Source organism: Erythrolamprus reginae, chromosome 10 (assembly GCF_031021105.1).
Source record: "Erythrolamprus reginae isolate rEryReg1 chromosome 10, rEryReg1.hap1, whole genome shotgun sequence".
NCBI lineage: Eukaryota > Metazoa > Chordata > Lepidosauria > Squamata > Dipsadidae > Erythrolamprus > Erythrolamprus reginae.
Window position 1 is genome coordinate 20,792,910 of NC_091959.1, and position 16,981 is coordinate 20,809,890.

Sequence of the window (16,981 nt, forward strand, 5' to 3'; positions counted from 1 at the left end):
TCTAGGACAGGACTTTATAGGATCAAAGGGGGAGATTTACATTGCCTGAAGCATACACAGGAGAGGGTGATTAAGGAAGATTAGTTGAGATAAGGCTTCATGCTTCAGAGAAAATTAGGTGTGAGAAACATCTGCTCTGAGGAAGAGTTTCTAGCAAATTGTTTTTTTGATATCTATGGGAAAAGGAAGAACTCAAAGATATGTTTGAAGTTATGTTATTGGATGTATCACTTGACATGTATGTGTAGTTCCAGCTGAGAAACATTATAGAATGACTGTTTAGTGCAAAGGGTGGGTTTTAAAAGTCCAAATACTCGTTAAATACATAAAAACATATCTTTCCTCGACTTCACAGAAATTCATTTTTCACGGGTGGTCTTGGAACGCATCGCATCCCCTGCGAAAAATGAGGGATTACTGAACTTGTAATTGTTTTATTAATGTATTGCTTTATTAACGTATTGCAGACTGGGTAATTGCCTTTTATGTACCTTTACATTTTCTGGCATCAAATGAAGGAGACTGGTGGAAGATCAGAAGATGCAGAGGTTCTGGATCACATCATGTTTGTGGACCCGTCTGTTGAACCTCTCAAGGTGTCATCTTCGGAAGATCGGCAATGCTTTTCTTCCACCACGGCATGTGCCGCATTACTGATTTTCTTGTGCGTTACATGATCCCAGATACGAATTGTCAAGTCACTTCTATTCGATTAGTCCACGAATCGAATCATTCATCGATCTTATCCATGTTGAGATCTTTTCTGATTTTATGTACTGTATTTTTCGGAGTATAAGGCAGGCCTTTTTCCCTCCTAAAAGAGGGTGAAAATCTGGGTACGTCTTATACACTGAATGTAGCCCCACTCGGCCTCTCAAAGGAAGCTTTTGGAGGCTGAAACAGCCTCTCAAATGGAGCTTTTAAAGGGCTGAAAACAGCCTCTCAAATGGAGCTTTTAAAGGGCTGAAAACAGCCTCTCAAATGGAGCTTTTAAAGGGCTGAAAACAGCGTCTCAAATGGAGCTTTGCAAGGCTGAAAACAACTTCTAAAATGGAGCTTTGCAAGGCTAATATATCTGTTTCAAGCTGTTTGCTAAGGACCCTAGCCAGGTGGATGCTGCTCGGCAGAATTTGTTTCTTTTATTTTCCTCCCCAAAAACTAATGCGTGTCTTATACTCTTATCCTGGTATGTAGTAGCCGTAGTACCACCACTATTACAGTGGACATCTGTAGGATGTCCTGTCGCATCCTGACCAACCAGATGAAGACTTCCTAATATTATTCAACATTGGTTTGGTTTTCTTGTGGTGTTTAACCTTAGGCTACTGTTACTGATTGCTGCTTTTATTGTTTTATTTATTGATTTATTTTACATTGAGTTTTCAACACGCTTTAGAGTGCCAGGGAACTGAGGGTGTCGGAGAACGTCAACACGTTATCTCAATGCAAAGATGAACAATGCCTCTTTCTTCTTTTGTCTTCGGCCTTGCAGAATCCCAATCAGCATGCCAGCGTGAGCAGAACCTCTTCCCTTCTTCCCACGGACGACCCGTCTGCCAGACCGTTGTGTTCCTCGCTGCCCAATACAGAACTTTCTGCCTCCTCCAAACGGAACAGTCTCTCCAGGACGAATAAAGAGAAGAGCTCTTTTCATTTGATTGGCACTACAACATCAGGCTCAACCAACAAGTCAACTGAAGGACCCGGGCAGATACCCAACCGCCTCTTTGGGTTAGCCAAGCCCAAGGAGAAGAAGGAGAAGAAGAAGAAGAGCAAAAGGGATCGCTCCCAGACCTCTGGTAAGCAATGGGCTGGCTTGATCTTTCCAAAGGTTGGTTGGTTGGTTGGTTGGGTTATTCATTCATTCATTCATTCATTCATTCATTCATCCATCCATCCATCCATCCATTCATTCATTCATTCATTTGGTCGGTCGGTCGGTCGGTCAGTCAGTCAATCAGTCTAGTCAAGTATGTATTGGGGGCATACAGAGATATAATAATACACTGTTCAAAAAAACAAAGGGAACACTTAAGTAACAGAATATAACTCCAAGTAAATCAAACTTCTGTGAAATCAAACTGCCCACTTAGGAAGCAACACTGATTGACAATCAATTTCACATGCTGTTGAGCACATTCAACTTTGTACAGAACAAAGTATTCAATGAGAACATTTCATTCATTCAGATCTAGGATGTGTTATTTGAGTGTTCCCTTTATTTTTTTTGAGCAGTATATTTATATACCTGATACTAGTAAAAGAGAAACATTAGGACAGGGGACGGAAGGCATGCTGGTACACATGCATGCCCCTTACTGACCTCTTAGGAATAGGGAGAGGTCAAGAGTGGATAGTTTTAGGGTAAAGTTTTGGGGGTTAGATGATGATACTACAGAGTCTGGTAGTGAGTTCCATGCTTCAACTACTTGGTTAATAAAGTCGTATTTCCTGCAGTCCAGTTTAGAGCGGTTTACTTTACGTTTTGATTTCTCTCCCCCACCCCAGATGCTCACTCTCCCGAAGGAGCACCAGAAAGTGAGGAGATCTTTTGCTGATCCAATGTCTCCACCCAGGCCACTCTCCGATCTGCCTTACATCAAGAGGCCAAAGAATCAAACAACTTATTCTTTATTCTAGACACTGAACTATTTTGGATTTTTATCACCGGCTTGACACTTTCCACTCTTAGAATCCACTATCCATTCCCACTTCTGGATGTTCTTGAATACATCACATCTGAAAACATGTCCACAAGGTCCAGAGGAAGAGGAGCCAACCACTTGGAAGAACTGTGGACACAGCCAAACTGGGCAGGCTCAGTTTGGGTCCAGTGTGATCTGAAGAGCTCTGATTTTCTGTTGCAAATGCTAGCTCATGACTTGCCTGGGCGGATATTCCTTTCTTTCCTTTTCACCTGGAACAACAGGGAATTTGTGAACAAAGGCGACAAATCTCACCTTCTCTTAGGAAACCACCACCAAAATTCAAAAACCTTCTCTAGTGGGAGGGGGAAAAAAGATGTGACTCTTTACCCAGTGTTTCTCTACACTGGTCCATATAGATTTAATGTATACCCATGTCTATGCATACTTAACTAAATATATAGATATATACACACTCACACATAAATGTAGCTCCATATCCTTTGGATGTGCCACATGTCTGTACAGAAAAGCTAAGGAACTTTAGACTTATTCTAACGGGGTTGGCAGATACCTGAGTATAGAAGTGTTCAAGGGTACTCAGCAGTAGAGGGTTGCTTCCAGTTTAGGAGGCTCCGCTCACTCACCCAGGACGCCTCTGCGCATGCGCAGATATATCACATGCAAGCACGGATTCGAACCGGGAGAGAGAGAATTTGCAACCCACCACTGCTACACAGCCTCTCTCGGTTTGAGTTGCTTAAACTTAAATCGCCCTGAATTTGCCCTGAATGGAATTGTGAGGCACATCCTAACTGCCTCTACGGCGTTTGTCTACCTATAGGAAGCAACACCCATTGGGTTGGGTATGCAATTGAATGAAACTAACTCAAATTCAAATTCCCTCTTCCTGCTTCCCTGGCTTCTCCTCTCAAACTCCTTTCTCCCAATTTCATGGTATTGTTTTGCTAGGAACTATGTTGAGGAAGTGAGTGACTGCCATGAGGCTGAAAGAGTTGTGGTAGAGAAGTACAATTATATTGGTTTGGTAGAATTTTTTTCATGTGGATTAAAGAGAACCCCATACCTTTGAACTAAACTTTCCAAATTGGATAGATCCGTTGCTTTAAGACAGAGGTCTTCAAACTTGGCAACTTGGCTGAAGTCCACAAATCTTAAAGTTGCCAAGTTTGGGGACCCCTGCTTTAAGAATTGTAGTTTCCCTTCTCAATATTATCATATTTTTTTGGTGAGGACAAACTGTCGTTCTTGAGGTGGAGATGCCAAGAGTTGAAAAATGTATGTTAATGTAGAGACACCCCAAAACTATTTGCTGCAAACCTACTCCCCCAATCGCTCATTTTTAACACTTGCCTTAATTCATGGTTAGAGAAAGAGGGTCTCCTCCTGGCTTGTCCAAGGGCAATGAGATCTTCACCAGCGATCAACGTGTAAATTGCATATTTGACTTTTGCATTTGCGGGATAGTTTTCGATCCGTTTCAGAACGCATAGGGAGTTCTCTCCCGCCCCAGGATTTAGATTTAATCTCTTCTCCTTCTCCCCTCCCCATAGTGAGAAACCGCGAGAAATCTGGTACGGTGAGAAAGGAGAGATTGGAAGAACCAATAAGCAGCTCAGTTTGAAGATTTGGGATGAGTATGGCAGAACATCCTTATTGCAAATCTTGACAACTCACTCTCACCATGTCGCCCAGAAATTATTTTGATAGTCTGAGCAAATGGCAAGGAATTTGTTTAGCTTTAAAGCTTGGGGTGGGGGAAAAAATCATTTTTGGCTATCCCACTCCTTCAAATAATGTTTTGCACTATTGTTCCACCCTTGTGTTCCCTCTTTAGAACATCTCAGGAGCCATTTTCAAACCCCATCCGATTTGCAAAACCAGGATAAAAAGGGGGGGGGACCCCTTTAATGAGTGTGCCTTTACATATGTAGATGATCTCTTAGGGACCTGGTTGAATACAATGTTCTCTAAAAGAAATCCATGCTGTCCAAAAACAAAACCAGAGGCAGCTAGAGAATTTTATTTCTTATATTTTTTATTTTATTTTTATTACCACAATTGTTATGTGATATTTTTGTTCTCAGTTTGCAAGCTGGGCTTGCATTGGAAAAAAAAAATCTTTCTGTTTGTTTGAAAGAAGTTTGGATTTTTAAAATGACAAATGTTTACTTGGATTGTCTGTTGTTGTGGGTTTTTTGCTTTATTTTTAAGCTGGGCTTATGAAGCCTAAAGAAAGTTTGTTGGTTTGTGTGTTGGTGTGTTTCTATCTTCTTCGTTGTTGTTGCTACTGCTACTTGTGTAAATATTTCATTGATTGCCGATGTACTGTTTGAATGAAACCAGCATTAAATGCTATCAACCACTGCTTAGGAAAGAACCTCTAACTTCAAGCATCTCTTGGCCGAAGCAAACTTAGAACGTTAAAACAGGTGGCTGGCTCTCTGCAGAAAACCGAAGATGGCTTGAAACTGGAATCAGTTCACATGGTGTGAATGCTGGCACGGGTGCTAAAGAAGATTGGCAGGTTTTGAAAAAAAAAAAACATTTCAGAACTGCCAAAGAGGCATCTCTGCTGCACCAAATGCTCTTGAGTTGACAAACCTGCCTCTTCCTGCAACTTAAATTTTGAAGAAAGATTCATGTATTATTCTTCTCCACAACACATCTTGTGAGTTTACAGATGCAAGGTACGGAAAGACCAAAAGAGATACCAGTTAATACAGAAAGCTCTTAGCCAAAAATCTCTGCTGCCGTTCTTCCTTTCCATCGTAGAGAGACCACATATAACCAGATCATATTTCAAGGAAAATCTGTGGGTATTATAAGTTCTCCGAGTCTACGGAGAGGGGCGGCATACAAATTTAATAAATAAATATCTTCTTCGTTTCCTGTTCGGCTAGATTATGGTTGATTACTGTTCTTTTTGTTCTTATGATTCTTTTACTGTTCTTCTTACTGGTTACTACGTTCGCGGGGTTTTTTGGCAAGGATTGTGTGCCCTAGCATCACAAATTATATAGCAATGCATTTCTCTCACTTGAGTTCCTCCCACTTCTTCCCAAAGGCCTTTGAGAAGGTACCAGTTGTGTGTTTCCTATTGAAATATATCTTGAAAAGGAAAACCTTTAAAAATGAAATAAAAAAAATGTACATCAGTGGAGAGTCAAAATGAAAAAAATGTTATATATGCATTTGTAAGTATGTAAAAAAAAATATAAGTTAGGTTTACGATTGTAAATGTTTAATTTCCCACATTGTAATTTGCAAAAATGGAAAAAAACAACACAGATTTTCATAATCTTTTATTTATCTACCTTTCTTGCTACGAAAAACAACTCTTGTAAAAAGTTAAATTTCTCTACCCCTTTAAATAAATGTTGATTCTAAGTCAGTTGTGTTTTTGCTTGCTGGCCTCTATATATCAGTATCTCTGTGTTGTTTTCCTTTTTAGATTGTTGGATTAAAAAAGGAAAAGGAATAAGCTGTTTTATTTCATACACAGAAGAAGGAAGCCCTGTTTAGAATGGAATGGAATGGAATGGAATAGAATTCTTTATTGGCCAAGTGTGATTGGACACACAAGGAATTTATCTTAAGTATATATGCTCTCAGTTTACATAAGGAAAATAAAATACATTCATCAAGAATAAAAAGATACAACGCTTAGTGATAAGATTGCTAATAAGACATCAAATCATACCAGGAAACAAAAACAATACAATTTGAAAGATACAAGCAACATGGTTATAGTAATAAGTGGGAAGAGAAATACTAGTAAAGGAGAGAAGAAGAATAGTAATACAGTCTTAGTAAATTATTTGACTGTTGTGGAAATTGTTAAGCAGAGTGATGGCATTTGGGGGGAAAACTCTTTGTGTTTATTATTCAGTGCCTTATGGCGTCCGAGTCTGTGGAGAGGGGCGGCATACAAATCCAATAAATAATAATTTTGAGGGTAGAAGTTGAAACAATTTTGGTCCAAGATATGAAGGGGTGTGTAGATATTTTCACTGCCCTCTTTTTGACTCCTGCAGTATACAGGTCCTCAATGGAAGGCAGGTTGGCAGTAATTGTTTTTTCTGCAGTTCTAATTATCAGTTGAAGTCTGTGTTTGTCTTGGTTGGTTGCAGAGCCAAACCAGATAGTTATAGAAGTGTAGATGACAGACTGGCAATTCCTCTGGAGAACTGAATGAGCAGCTCTTTGAGCAGTTTGTAATCCACCCCCCCCCAAAAAAAAAGAATTATAAGAAGAAAAGAGAGAATAAGAGGTTAGGGGGTAGAGGAATCAGTACCTTTGGGGAATATTGAACTATAGATAGTTGGCTTAAGCATATGCTGGCTGGAGAATTCTGGGAGTTTCAGTCACACGTCTTAGTTGCTGTTGTGGTTAGCTCTGGCCCAGCTCCTGCCCCAAGGACTGTGGATGTGGGGGAGACATCCACATGCCGCAGGCCTGTTTTGTCCCCGGTGGAATCTGATGAAGGCTCCTCTGACCAAGAAGACATGAGTGACAGGGAGTAGGAGAGTGTGGCAGACAGCTCAGAAGGAGATCAATTATCTAGCTCCTCCTTGTATTCAGAACAAGAGTTAATGATACAGCCAGGCATGCAGAGAGCAATGCATAGGCAACAACAACTGAGAGATTATTATCAAAGAAAATGAGGCCACCTGTGGTTGGGTGGGGCTGTGGTAATTAGTGAGGCTGCTATAAATAGCAGCCTGTGGGTTTGGCCATTGTGGAGGATTATCTGATCGTTGTGTTTCGTGACTGCTTTACTGACTTTGACCTTTTGTGTGCTGATTTTCCCCCGCTTTGAAACTAAACCAGTGCAAAGTGTGTTTCACTTTGTGAAAGAAGAAGGACTGTGAATTGCCTCACAGCTGCAAGCTAAGTATCACAGAACTGATAAGGGACTTGTACAAATTACCAGTTTGTTTGGAGACGAGTGCTCTTTGCTATACCAAAAGAGGGCTTGGTTTAAGTGAATTTTCATTATAAAGAACATTGTTTTGAATTTTCAAATGTGTGTGTGTCTGAAATTTGTACCTGTGAAGTTTTGGGAGGATTTTACCAGGGAGCCCGACAGAACAGTTGCCAAGTTTGAAGATCTCTGGAACAGACATTGGAAGAAATATCCATTTATTTACATCTGTTGGGAGGGATAGTTAAGCCAACTATCTATAGTTCAGTATTCCCCAAAGGTACTGACTCCTCTACCCCTCAACCTCAACCTGTTCCATCACTCTGTACAGAGTAATAGCTGCAGCATGTGAACACTTTTCTTAAGATGGGAGAACATTTAGGAGAAAATATTGAGATGAATCACCCACTGAGCTGGGGTGGCGCAGTGGTTAAGAGTGCAGGCTACTTCAGCTAACTGCTAGCTGTAGTTCAGCAGTTCAGTTCTCACCACCAGCTCAAGGTTGACTCATCCTTCCATCCTTCCGAGGGTAAAATGAGGACCCAAATTGTTGGGGGCAAGAGGCTGATTCTGTAAGCCGCTTAGAGAGGGCTGTAAAAGCAGTATGAAGCGCTATATAAGTCTAAATGCTATTGCTATCTATTCCCCTCCCCTTTGGTGCTCCACATGCATGGAAGCAAATTCTTGCGCGGGAGAATGTGGTGGTATACTTGCACACAGGGACATGCAGATGTCCACGCATCGCTGTTTCCGCTACTGGATCAGCGATCCCAGGCATACCGGGGGCAGCCCAATACTGGCTACATCCTGTCCTTTGGTCTAAAACAAACTACCACATTTTTCGGAGTATAAGACGCACTGGAGTAATGGACACCCCTTAGTTTTGGGGGAGGAAAATAGGGAAAATAATCTGCTAACCAGGAATTTATCTGGCTAGCGTCCTTAGTCTGGTCAGCTCCAGCACATTATTTTATCCCCTGGTTAAGGGGTTGAAAAAACTTTATTCTGAGAAAGTAACAATGAAAAGAGCTTGCAAGCCAGTAAGAGCTGGGAACATCATTAGCACCTGATTAAGGCTGGAAAGAAACATTTGGAGCAAATAGAGAATGAAAAAATAATAATCAAAGATAGGGTTTGCAAAACATTCTTCGCAGAGAGTAACAATGAAAGAACTTCTGGGGGGCGGGGCCATGGCATAGCAGAGTTAAGGGAGACGCCGCTCCACTTGATTCTGATATTTTTCGTTTGGGAACGGCTTGGAACATTGTTAGCACCTGGTTAAGACTGAAAAGAAACTTATTCGGAGCAAGTAGAGCAATGAAAAAAAAACCTTCAAAGACTTAGGGCTTGGAAAACATTCTTCGCAGAGAGAAACAATGAAAGAGTCTGCAAGGTAAGAGCTGGGAAGATCATTAGCAGCTAATTTTAAAAAAGCTACATTCAGAGTATAAGACACCCAAATCATCAGCCTCTTTTAGGGAGGAAAAAGTTGCGTCTTATAACCAAAAAATATGGTAGTTTGTTTGTGGGAGACCTAAAGCAGCATCACTTTAAGGGGCTTGGTGAGCCCATGGCATGTCGGAAACCACGCAAGAGTGATTGATGAACACATTGCCAGCTTTCTAGCGAGGAAAGCTGTTTTTAACAGCGTGTGAAATAGTCACCAGAGAGCCGTTGTCTCCCACTGCTTTCCCAAGGCCGTCAATCCCCAGCTTTTCTTCTTTAAACAGAGGTTACTGAAAGGGAGAAAATGAGCATGAAAAACACCATTCTGTTCCCTACTTTTTCCACATCATTCTTTTACAGCCCGTCTGGTCCGACCTTGGGAAGTTTTCCGCTTTAAACCAGAATCGTCTGAATCGATGTATTTCTACCCTTAGCATTATTCTTAGAAGTGCACATTCTTTTTCATTACACCCCCACATTTTCTACAGTTAACAGGACCCCAACTTAGATGGGAGGCTGTTGTTACAGCCTCAAGCCCACCCTGGACCTCACTCACTCATTCCTGATGGGCGTGTAAGGGGCGTGCATAAATGCACCAATGTGCCTACTGTCGTTGTCTGACTGTCCCCGTTTATTCGTACCCATTTCATGCGCTTGTGTCCATGTTTATACTTATACCTGCTATCTCGTTCTTGTTTGGTGAACTAAATATATAAATAAAGTAAAAATAAATAAAACTCCAATGCCCTGTGGAAGAGTAGGAAGTATGAAAAGCCAGGTCGTGAGAAAGAAGAAACGTCTGACCTTGAAGAGGCAGCCTAGTTGAATGCTCTTTGTTCCCAGCTTGAAAAACCCCATTCCAGATCAGATTTTATTTTTAAGGATTAATCAAAAATCTCCTTGAATCTCCCCCCTTATTATTTAGCTATCACAGAGGTTCTTTTATGCCACCCACCTCTTGTTGAATCTCTTAGCAACTAATGGGAGCTGTTGTATCTTTGCCAAAAGCTTTTGAATTGCCTTTCTCGCCAAATAAACATGAGAGGATGGGGAAAAAAATTCCTTTCTCTCTGGTGTATGTAGCCCACCAATCTATCCTTAAATAACGAAAACTTTCCCTTAACAATCTTCTTGCCACCGACCCACCTCTCCCACCCCTTTTTTTTTTCCAAAGCAGGAATAGCTTTAAAAAAATATCCTAAACACTATTGAAATTCTAGGATTGCAAAATTGTTGTTTGCTTGACAAACATTCTATGGGGCCAGAAATGTCCAACTGAGATACCAAGTTGAGAATGTTGTGTTTTACCATTCTAACACATGCTTACACTGTCTTTGTTCTGCCTGGGTCACTCCGGAAGCCAATACCAACCCAAAAAGAAAAGCCAAACACACCGGTAAAAGGCAAAGGCAGTTTATGAAATTCAAGAAAAACACAGGGAACAGAAAATGTCCTTACAAACAGGAAAACGCTGTATCTTCAGATATATCCACGAAGGCAGAAGTCCATGCAGCAATACAGGATTCTTGTTGCCAAGCCGAGGCTGTAGATAGCAGACCTACACCTCCCACGGGTCTTCCAAACTGCTGGGCCACAAGCCAGGAACAAAGACGCCGAGAACAAAGCAGGACACTGTAATTCCAATTGATAACACTCCACATGGCTTCAAGGGCTTGCCTGCCTTTTAAACCCTGCTGATGAGGACCACACCCCAGCCCAGCTGTTTCTCATTCAATGTTGGTAATATTTCTTTAACTGCTGCTTTCTTTGCTCTGACCTTCTCTGTCTTCATGGCACTGGACCAGAATATCTCCGGGACCGCCTTCTGCCGCATGAATCCCAGCGACCAGTTAGGTCCCACAGAGTTGGCCTTCTCTGGGTCCCGTCAACTAAACAATGTCGTTTGGCGGGACCCAGGGGAAGAGCCTTCTCTGTGGTGGCCCCGACCCTTTGGAACCAACTCCCCCCAGATATCAGAGTTGCCCCCACCCTCCTAGCCTTTCGTAAGCTCCTTAAAACCCACCTCTGTCATCAGGCATGGGGGAATTGACATGTTCCCTCCCCCTAGGCTTATAAAATTTATGCATGGTACGCTAGTGTGTATGATTGGTTTTAATTTGTGGTGTTTTTAAATTAATTTAAATATTGGATTTGTCTTACATTGTATTGCTATTGCTGTGAGCCGCCCCGAGTCTGCGGAGAGGGGCGGCATACAAATCTGATTAAACGCAAACTCAAACTCAATGACAGCTTGTGCATCATCACCTAATGATTCCAAGCTACTGGCTGGGGAGAGCCCCCCCCCCCCGGGGCTCTCATGCTGTTCATCTTCATCTCATTCCTGGCTGTCCCCTCCCCCGTCCGACTGCTCAGCCCCCTCCTCTTCGCTGTCATCCTCCTCCGGGCAGGGAGCCAGCAGAGACACAGCTGGTCCCTGAGCAGCCTCAGGCTGAACCACAACAGTCTTGTAGACATCTCTATGGTCAGGTCACAAATTAACTGACTACTGTGCCCCATTTTGATGACAAAAAGGGGCATGTTCTCTGCAGACTATATAAACATTGCAGAGTAGATGACTCCTCCCTCCCCCCCTTTGGCCCTGCTGAGCTTTCTTTCTACCTCTTTCTATCTTCCAGTGTGTTCCATTGTCCTTGGCTGATGACACATGTGTGAGATCAATCCGAAGGCATCATCACACATGGAAGCACCCAGAAGTTATTAATATGTACTGGAATATAAGCATTTATGCCTGCATTCTGTAAATGCATGAATCAATAGAATTGTAAGTAAAGATAGAAATATAAAAGACTGATGGCAGAAAAAGACCTCATGATCCATCTAGTCTGCCCTTATACTATTTCCTGTATTTTATCTTAGGATGGATATATGTTTATCCCAGGCTTGTTGTGGCTTGTTGCAAGGATCTACTACTCTTTCAGTAAAATAATATTTTCTCATGTTGCTTTTGATCTTTACCCAAGCTAACTTCAGATTGTGTCCCCTTGTTCTTGTGTTCACTTTCCTATTAAAAACACTTCCCTCCTGAACCTTATTTAACCCTTTAACATATTTAAATGTTTCGATCATGTCCCCCCTTTTCCTTCTGTCCTCCAGACTATACAGATTGAGTTCATTAAGTCTTTCCTGATAGGTTTTATGCTTAAGACCTTCCACCATTCTTGTAGACCGTCGTTGGACCCGTTCAATTTTGTCAATATGTTTTTGTAGGTGAGGTCTCCAGAACTGAACACAGTATTCCAAATGTGGTCTCACCAGCGCTCTATATAGTGGGATGACAATCTCCCTCTTCCTGCTTGTCATACCCTCTAGCTATGCAGCCAAGCATCCTACCTGCTTTTCCTACCGCCCGATCACTCTACTCACCCATTTTGAGACTGTTAGAAATCACTACCCCTAAGATTGGAGTTTTATCTTCATCTTTATGAAGGAGTGATCATCCATTGCTAACAAATGGGATTTTAAGCCACACAATTGATTTCTTGCCATGCTGAATCCGTTGCAAGTTAAGCCAGCTGAACTCTGCTAATACTAATAATATTAATAGCAACCAAATACCCAACAGAGAACATGGATGGTTTAAGATGGGTGGCAAAGATACGTGTCCCAGGATACAATCTGGATCAATCACCAGAACCAGAGCTTTGTTCTTCTGAACTTTCGGATTTGTGCTGGAGCCCATTCTCGGGGAACTTCTCTCTAGTAGAGTGGGTCCGTTGGGCTCTTTTGTGTGGACAAAACATACACTGCAAAGATTGCTTGGAGGTTGGAAGATACTGCCAGTGCAATCTGCCGGAAACCCCTGCATGGGTTTGCCCCTGTGACTAAAGCAGATGGGAGAAGAAGCTACTGTATTTTTTCCGAGTATAAGACACACCTTTTTCCTCCCTAAGAGGGTGATAATTTGGGTGAGTCTTATACACCAAATGTAGCTCCACACAGCCTTTCAAACAGAGGTTTCAGAGGCTGAAAACAGGTTTTGAAAACTCTGTTTCAGAGGCTTTTGAGAGGCTGGGTGGGGCAGAGGTTTACCAGCCGGAAAAAATGACTCTGAAATGGAGGTTACACAGGCTGGAAAAACGTTTCTTCATTCCTAGCCCAATACATTCACCACCACCCAGAGCGTTGGGCTTAAGAGAGAACTGGCTCAAAATTTCCCAAGGGAATTCCATGGCTCTGTGTGGATTTGAACCTGGGCTTCCCTGAAGCAGAAGTTCAATCGTACAGTGATACCTTGTCTTACGAACCCCTCGTTATACGAACTTTTTGAGATATGAACCCGGGGTTTAAGATTTTTTTGCCTCTTCTTCCAAACTAATTTGCAATGCTGCGATTTCGCTGAGGCTTCCCTCGCTGGGAAACCCCACCTCCGGACTTCCGTTGCCAGCGAAGCGCCCGTTTTTGCGATGCTGGGATTCCCCTGCTGGGATTCCCCTGCTGCATTGCAAAAACACGGAAGTCTGGAGGTGGGGTTTCCCATGGAGGGAGCCTCAGGAGAATCCCACCAGCGTGAAAATGGGTGCTTTGGCTGGCAAAAGGGGTGAATTTTGGGCTTGCACGCATTAATCGCTTTTCCATTGATTCCTATGGGAAACACTGTTTCGTCTTACAAACTTTTCACCTTACGAACCTCGTCCTGGAACCAATTAAGTTTGTAAGACAATGTATTACACATTGGGTCTTTTATGAGAGACATTGGATCACATAACAGAGTGATGGCGAACCTCTGGCATATCTGCTGGCACATGAGCTGTTGCCCTAGCTCAGCTCCAAAGTGCATGTGTGTGCCGGCCAGCTGATTTTTGGCTCGCACAGAGGCTCTGGGAGGGCATTTTTGGCTTCCAGAGAGCCTCCGTGGGGGGTGGGGAAGGGCGTTTTTACCCTCCCATAGCTTCAGGGAAGCCTTTGGAGCTTGGGGAGGGAGAAACACGAGTCTATTGGTCCCACCAGAAGTTGGGAAATGGGCCGTTTCCGGCCTCCAGAGGGCCTCCATGGGGTGGGGGAAGCTGTTTGTGTCCTCCCCAGGTATTGAATTATGGGTGTGCTCACTCGTGTATGCCGATTGTGTGCGTGCGTACTCTTTCGGCACCCGAGGAAAAAAAGTTCCACCATCACTGACATAATGAATAAAGTCAGGACACTGGATTACACGTTAAATTAAGACAGAACACTGGATCATATAATGCATCAAGTCATACTGTGATAAACCTACTGATGGTTTACTGAATTAACCACCTTTGACTGGATTTGCATAGCACTCTACACTGTATTGTGTCTCTTTGGTTTTGCTTGATTAGTTGGGTCAACCTAAGTCTTAGAAAGACTGTGGGGTCACCAGTAGGAATATGGCCTTTTGAAAATTATGCTTCCCGAGTTCAGCAGATGTCTCATTTTTTTCACAGTTCATCCATCTTCAAATGAGGAAAGCCATTCTGAGTCTTATGACCGTCAGAAGTGGCAGATGCTTTGCTGGTCAAGTTCTCCATAAAGAAGCCAGATATCCTATAGATAATTACATTTTTATCCACTGCACTCCAAAAAAAAAACTCCCACTCATGCAAGACAAATAGTTTTATTAATGTTTGCTAGAACTCCTGGTCACATCAAAGTACAAATCATCATCATCATCAACAACAACAACATCTGGTGCAATTCAAGCCCTTGCTGATATGGTTGTGCTTCATTCCCCCCCCGGAGAAGAGAGTTTCTGACGTCCTTCAATGGAAATCATCAAGGCTTTTTGAAGGCGACTTCTCCACGCTACCTGGGGATCAAAGGGATACCTGCCAGGAAGAGACAAGACTGTCTAGATGGACGTCTTTGCTGCGTTGTTCCCATTTCCTTGGAGAAAGTCAACAGGAGTGCTCAGCCTTTCCATCCATCCAATCCTTGGGAACCGATTGAGATACCAAGATGGCATACCAATACGCCGGATTGTGCAGGAGCAATGAGAAAGCAAAGCTGGAGTCTCCAGCTAGTGGTGGTAGCTTCCATTGTAATACTGATGCAGCAAATGCTTCACCTGAAAAGAGATGGGGGGAAAAACACCAGAACTTTGGTTGTAGAGGTAAGCACATTGATAAAGGCAGGAAAGGTCTTTGCACCCCACAAGTGGAAGGATGTCCTAATTCTTCGGACACAGACACGCTGGGGGGAAAAATCGCCCCAAATCAGTGGGTTCATACCGGTATGGTTCTACCACCCCCACCACAGCAGTATGAAGCCACCACTGCTTACCAGGCTTCAGTGAGCATCGGGGGGGGGGGGACATGGGGGGAGGGGTATGGGCACATGCACACATGCTAGCACACATTTATTTTTTTTTATTTATTTATTTATTGATTGATTGATTGATTGATTGATTGATTGGATTTGTATGCCGCCCCTCTCCGTAACCTCGGGGCAGCTAACAACAATTATAAAAACAGCATGTAACAATCCAATCCAATAGTAAAATAACTTAAAAAAACCTTATTATAAAAACCAAACATACATACAGACATGCCATGCGTAAATTGTAAGGCCTAGGGGGAAAGAATATCTCAGTTCCCCCATGCCTGACAGCAGAGGTGGGTTTTAAGAAGTTTACGAAAGGCGAGGAGGGTAGGGGCAGTTCTAATCTCTGGGGGGAGTTGGTTCCAAAGGGCCGGGGCCGCCACAGAGAAGACTCTTCCCTTGGGTCCCGCCAAACAACATTATTTAGTTGACGGGACCCGGAGAAGGCCCACTCTGTGGGACCTAACTGGTTGCTGGGATCCATGCAGCAGAAGGCGGTCCCTGAGACACTCCCCCTTTTGGCATGCGAACCAAAAAAGGTTCACCAGCACTGCATTAGACTGTCATCTTTGGCCCGTTTTCAAAACCATCTTCCTCCCCTTCCAACGGAGTAAACATAAGAAAAAATAATGCTTAACAACTAAGGTGCAATCAAACTTTATCATCTTTTTTAGGGTTTTATGGGACTCAAGAATGATGTTGGCAATGACTTCATGCAGAGGAGGAAAAATATATGTAACTTGCTGCTACAGAAATGGTATAAATATTCAGCCACCGCAGAGGAATTTAACTCTGGCTTTGAGAAGGAGGAAAGACGAGAAAGCAACTTGGAACAGCTCCACCTTGGCTTGGCTGTTCTTCAAAAAGTGCAGGGGCAGTTTTGAACACTCTGCTGATATCACCTGCAATAACGAAGTACAGGTTGCCCTCACTTAGCGACCACCATCGGGACTCATGATGCAGTCACCAAGTGGAAAAATTAGGGGATAAATACCTGCCAGTTTCCAAGTGTCCTAATTTTGATCATATGACCGGGGAATGCTGTGTGAGAACTAGTCGTAAATCACTTTGGGGAGTGCCATTCTAACTTTGAATGTTTGCTAAATGAGTGGTTGGTTATTCCAGAATCTGGTTTCTAGGATTGTTTCTTAGCGTCCTATGGGAGCCTAATTATGGTTGTTTGCATTATAATACCTGTTTGCACACCCAATGCAAACCTGGGCACCGACAACTGTACCTCGGGCAACAGATCACGGTTAAGGCAGCTACAACTTGGCATGAAACACAAGAAATAGTTAAGGAAACCTTCTGCTGCATGAATCCCAGTAACCTGTTGCGTCCCATAGAGTCGGCCTTCTCCAGGTCCCGTCAACTAGACAATGTTGCTTGGCGGGGCCTTGGAGAGCCTTCTCTGTGGGGGCCCCAGCCCTCTGGAATCAGCTCCCTCTGGAGATTCATACTGCCCCCACCCTCCTCGCCTTCCACAAGAATCTGAAAACTTATTTATGCCGCCAGGCTTGGGGTCACTAGAATGAATGTTTTTTAGCCTTTTTAGGATGGTTTTAGATTAGTTATTTATATTAATTGGATTTCAGATGTGTTATTGATATGTTGTGAGCTGCCCCGAGTCCACAGAGAGGGGCGGCAT

The 16,981-nt window shown here is 42.9% G+C and overlaps 2 protein-coding genes across 14 annotated transcripts in view; one reads left to right on the forward strand and one right to left on the reverse strand.

Annotated features, from left to right (window-relative positions):
- Window positions 1-6,060, forward strand: part of AKAP13 (A-kinase anchoring protein 13) — a 371,269-nt gene extending 365,209 nt beyond the window's left edge. For all 6 annotated transcript variants that reach the window (XM_070763468.1, XM_070763470.1, XM_070763469.1 and 3 more), the window contains 2 exons: window positions 1,493-1,799; window positions 2,509-6,060. In XM_070763468.1, the coding sequence (XP_070619569.1) occupies window positions 1,493-1,799; window positions 2,509-2,558 (357 nt within the window). In that variant the 3' untranslated portion in view covers window positions 2,559-6,060. The remainder of the gene's footprint in view (window positions 1-1,492; window positions 1,800-2,508) is intronic.
- Window positions 6,061-14,613: 8,553 nt separating this feature from the next.
- KLHL25 (kelch like family member 25) overlaps window positions 14,614-16,981 on the reverse strand; it is a 62,797-nt gene continuing 60,429 nt past the window's right edge. For all 8 annotated transcript variants that reach the window (XM_070763485.1, XM_070763479.1, XM_070763480.1 and 5 more), the window contains one exon: window positions 14,614-15,079. The gene's annotated coding sequence lies outside the window, so the exon portion shown is untranslated. The remainder of the gene's footprint in view (window positions 15,080-16,981) is intronic.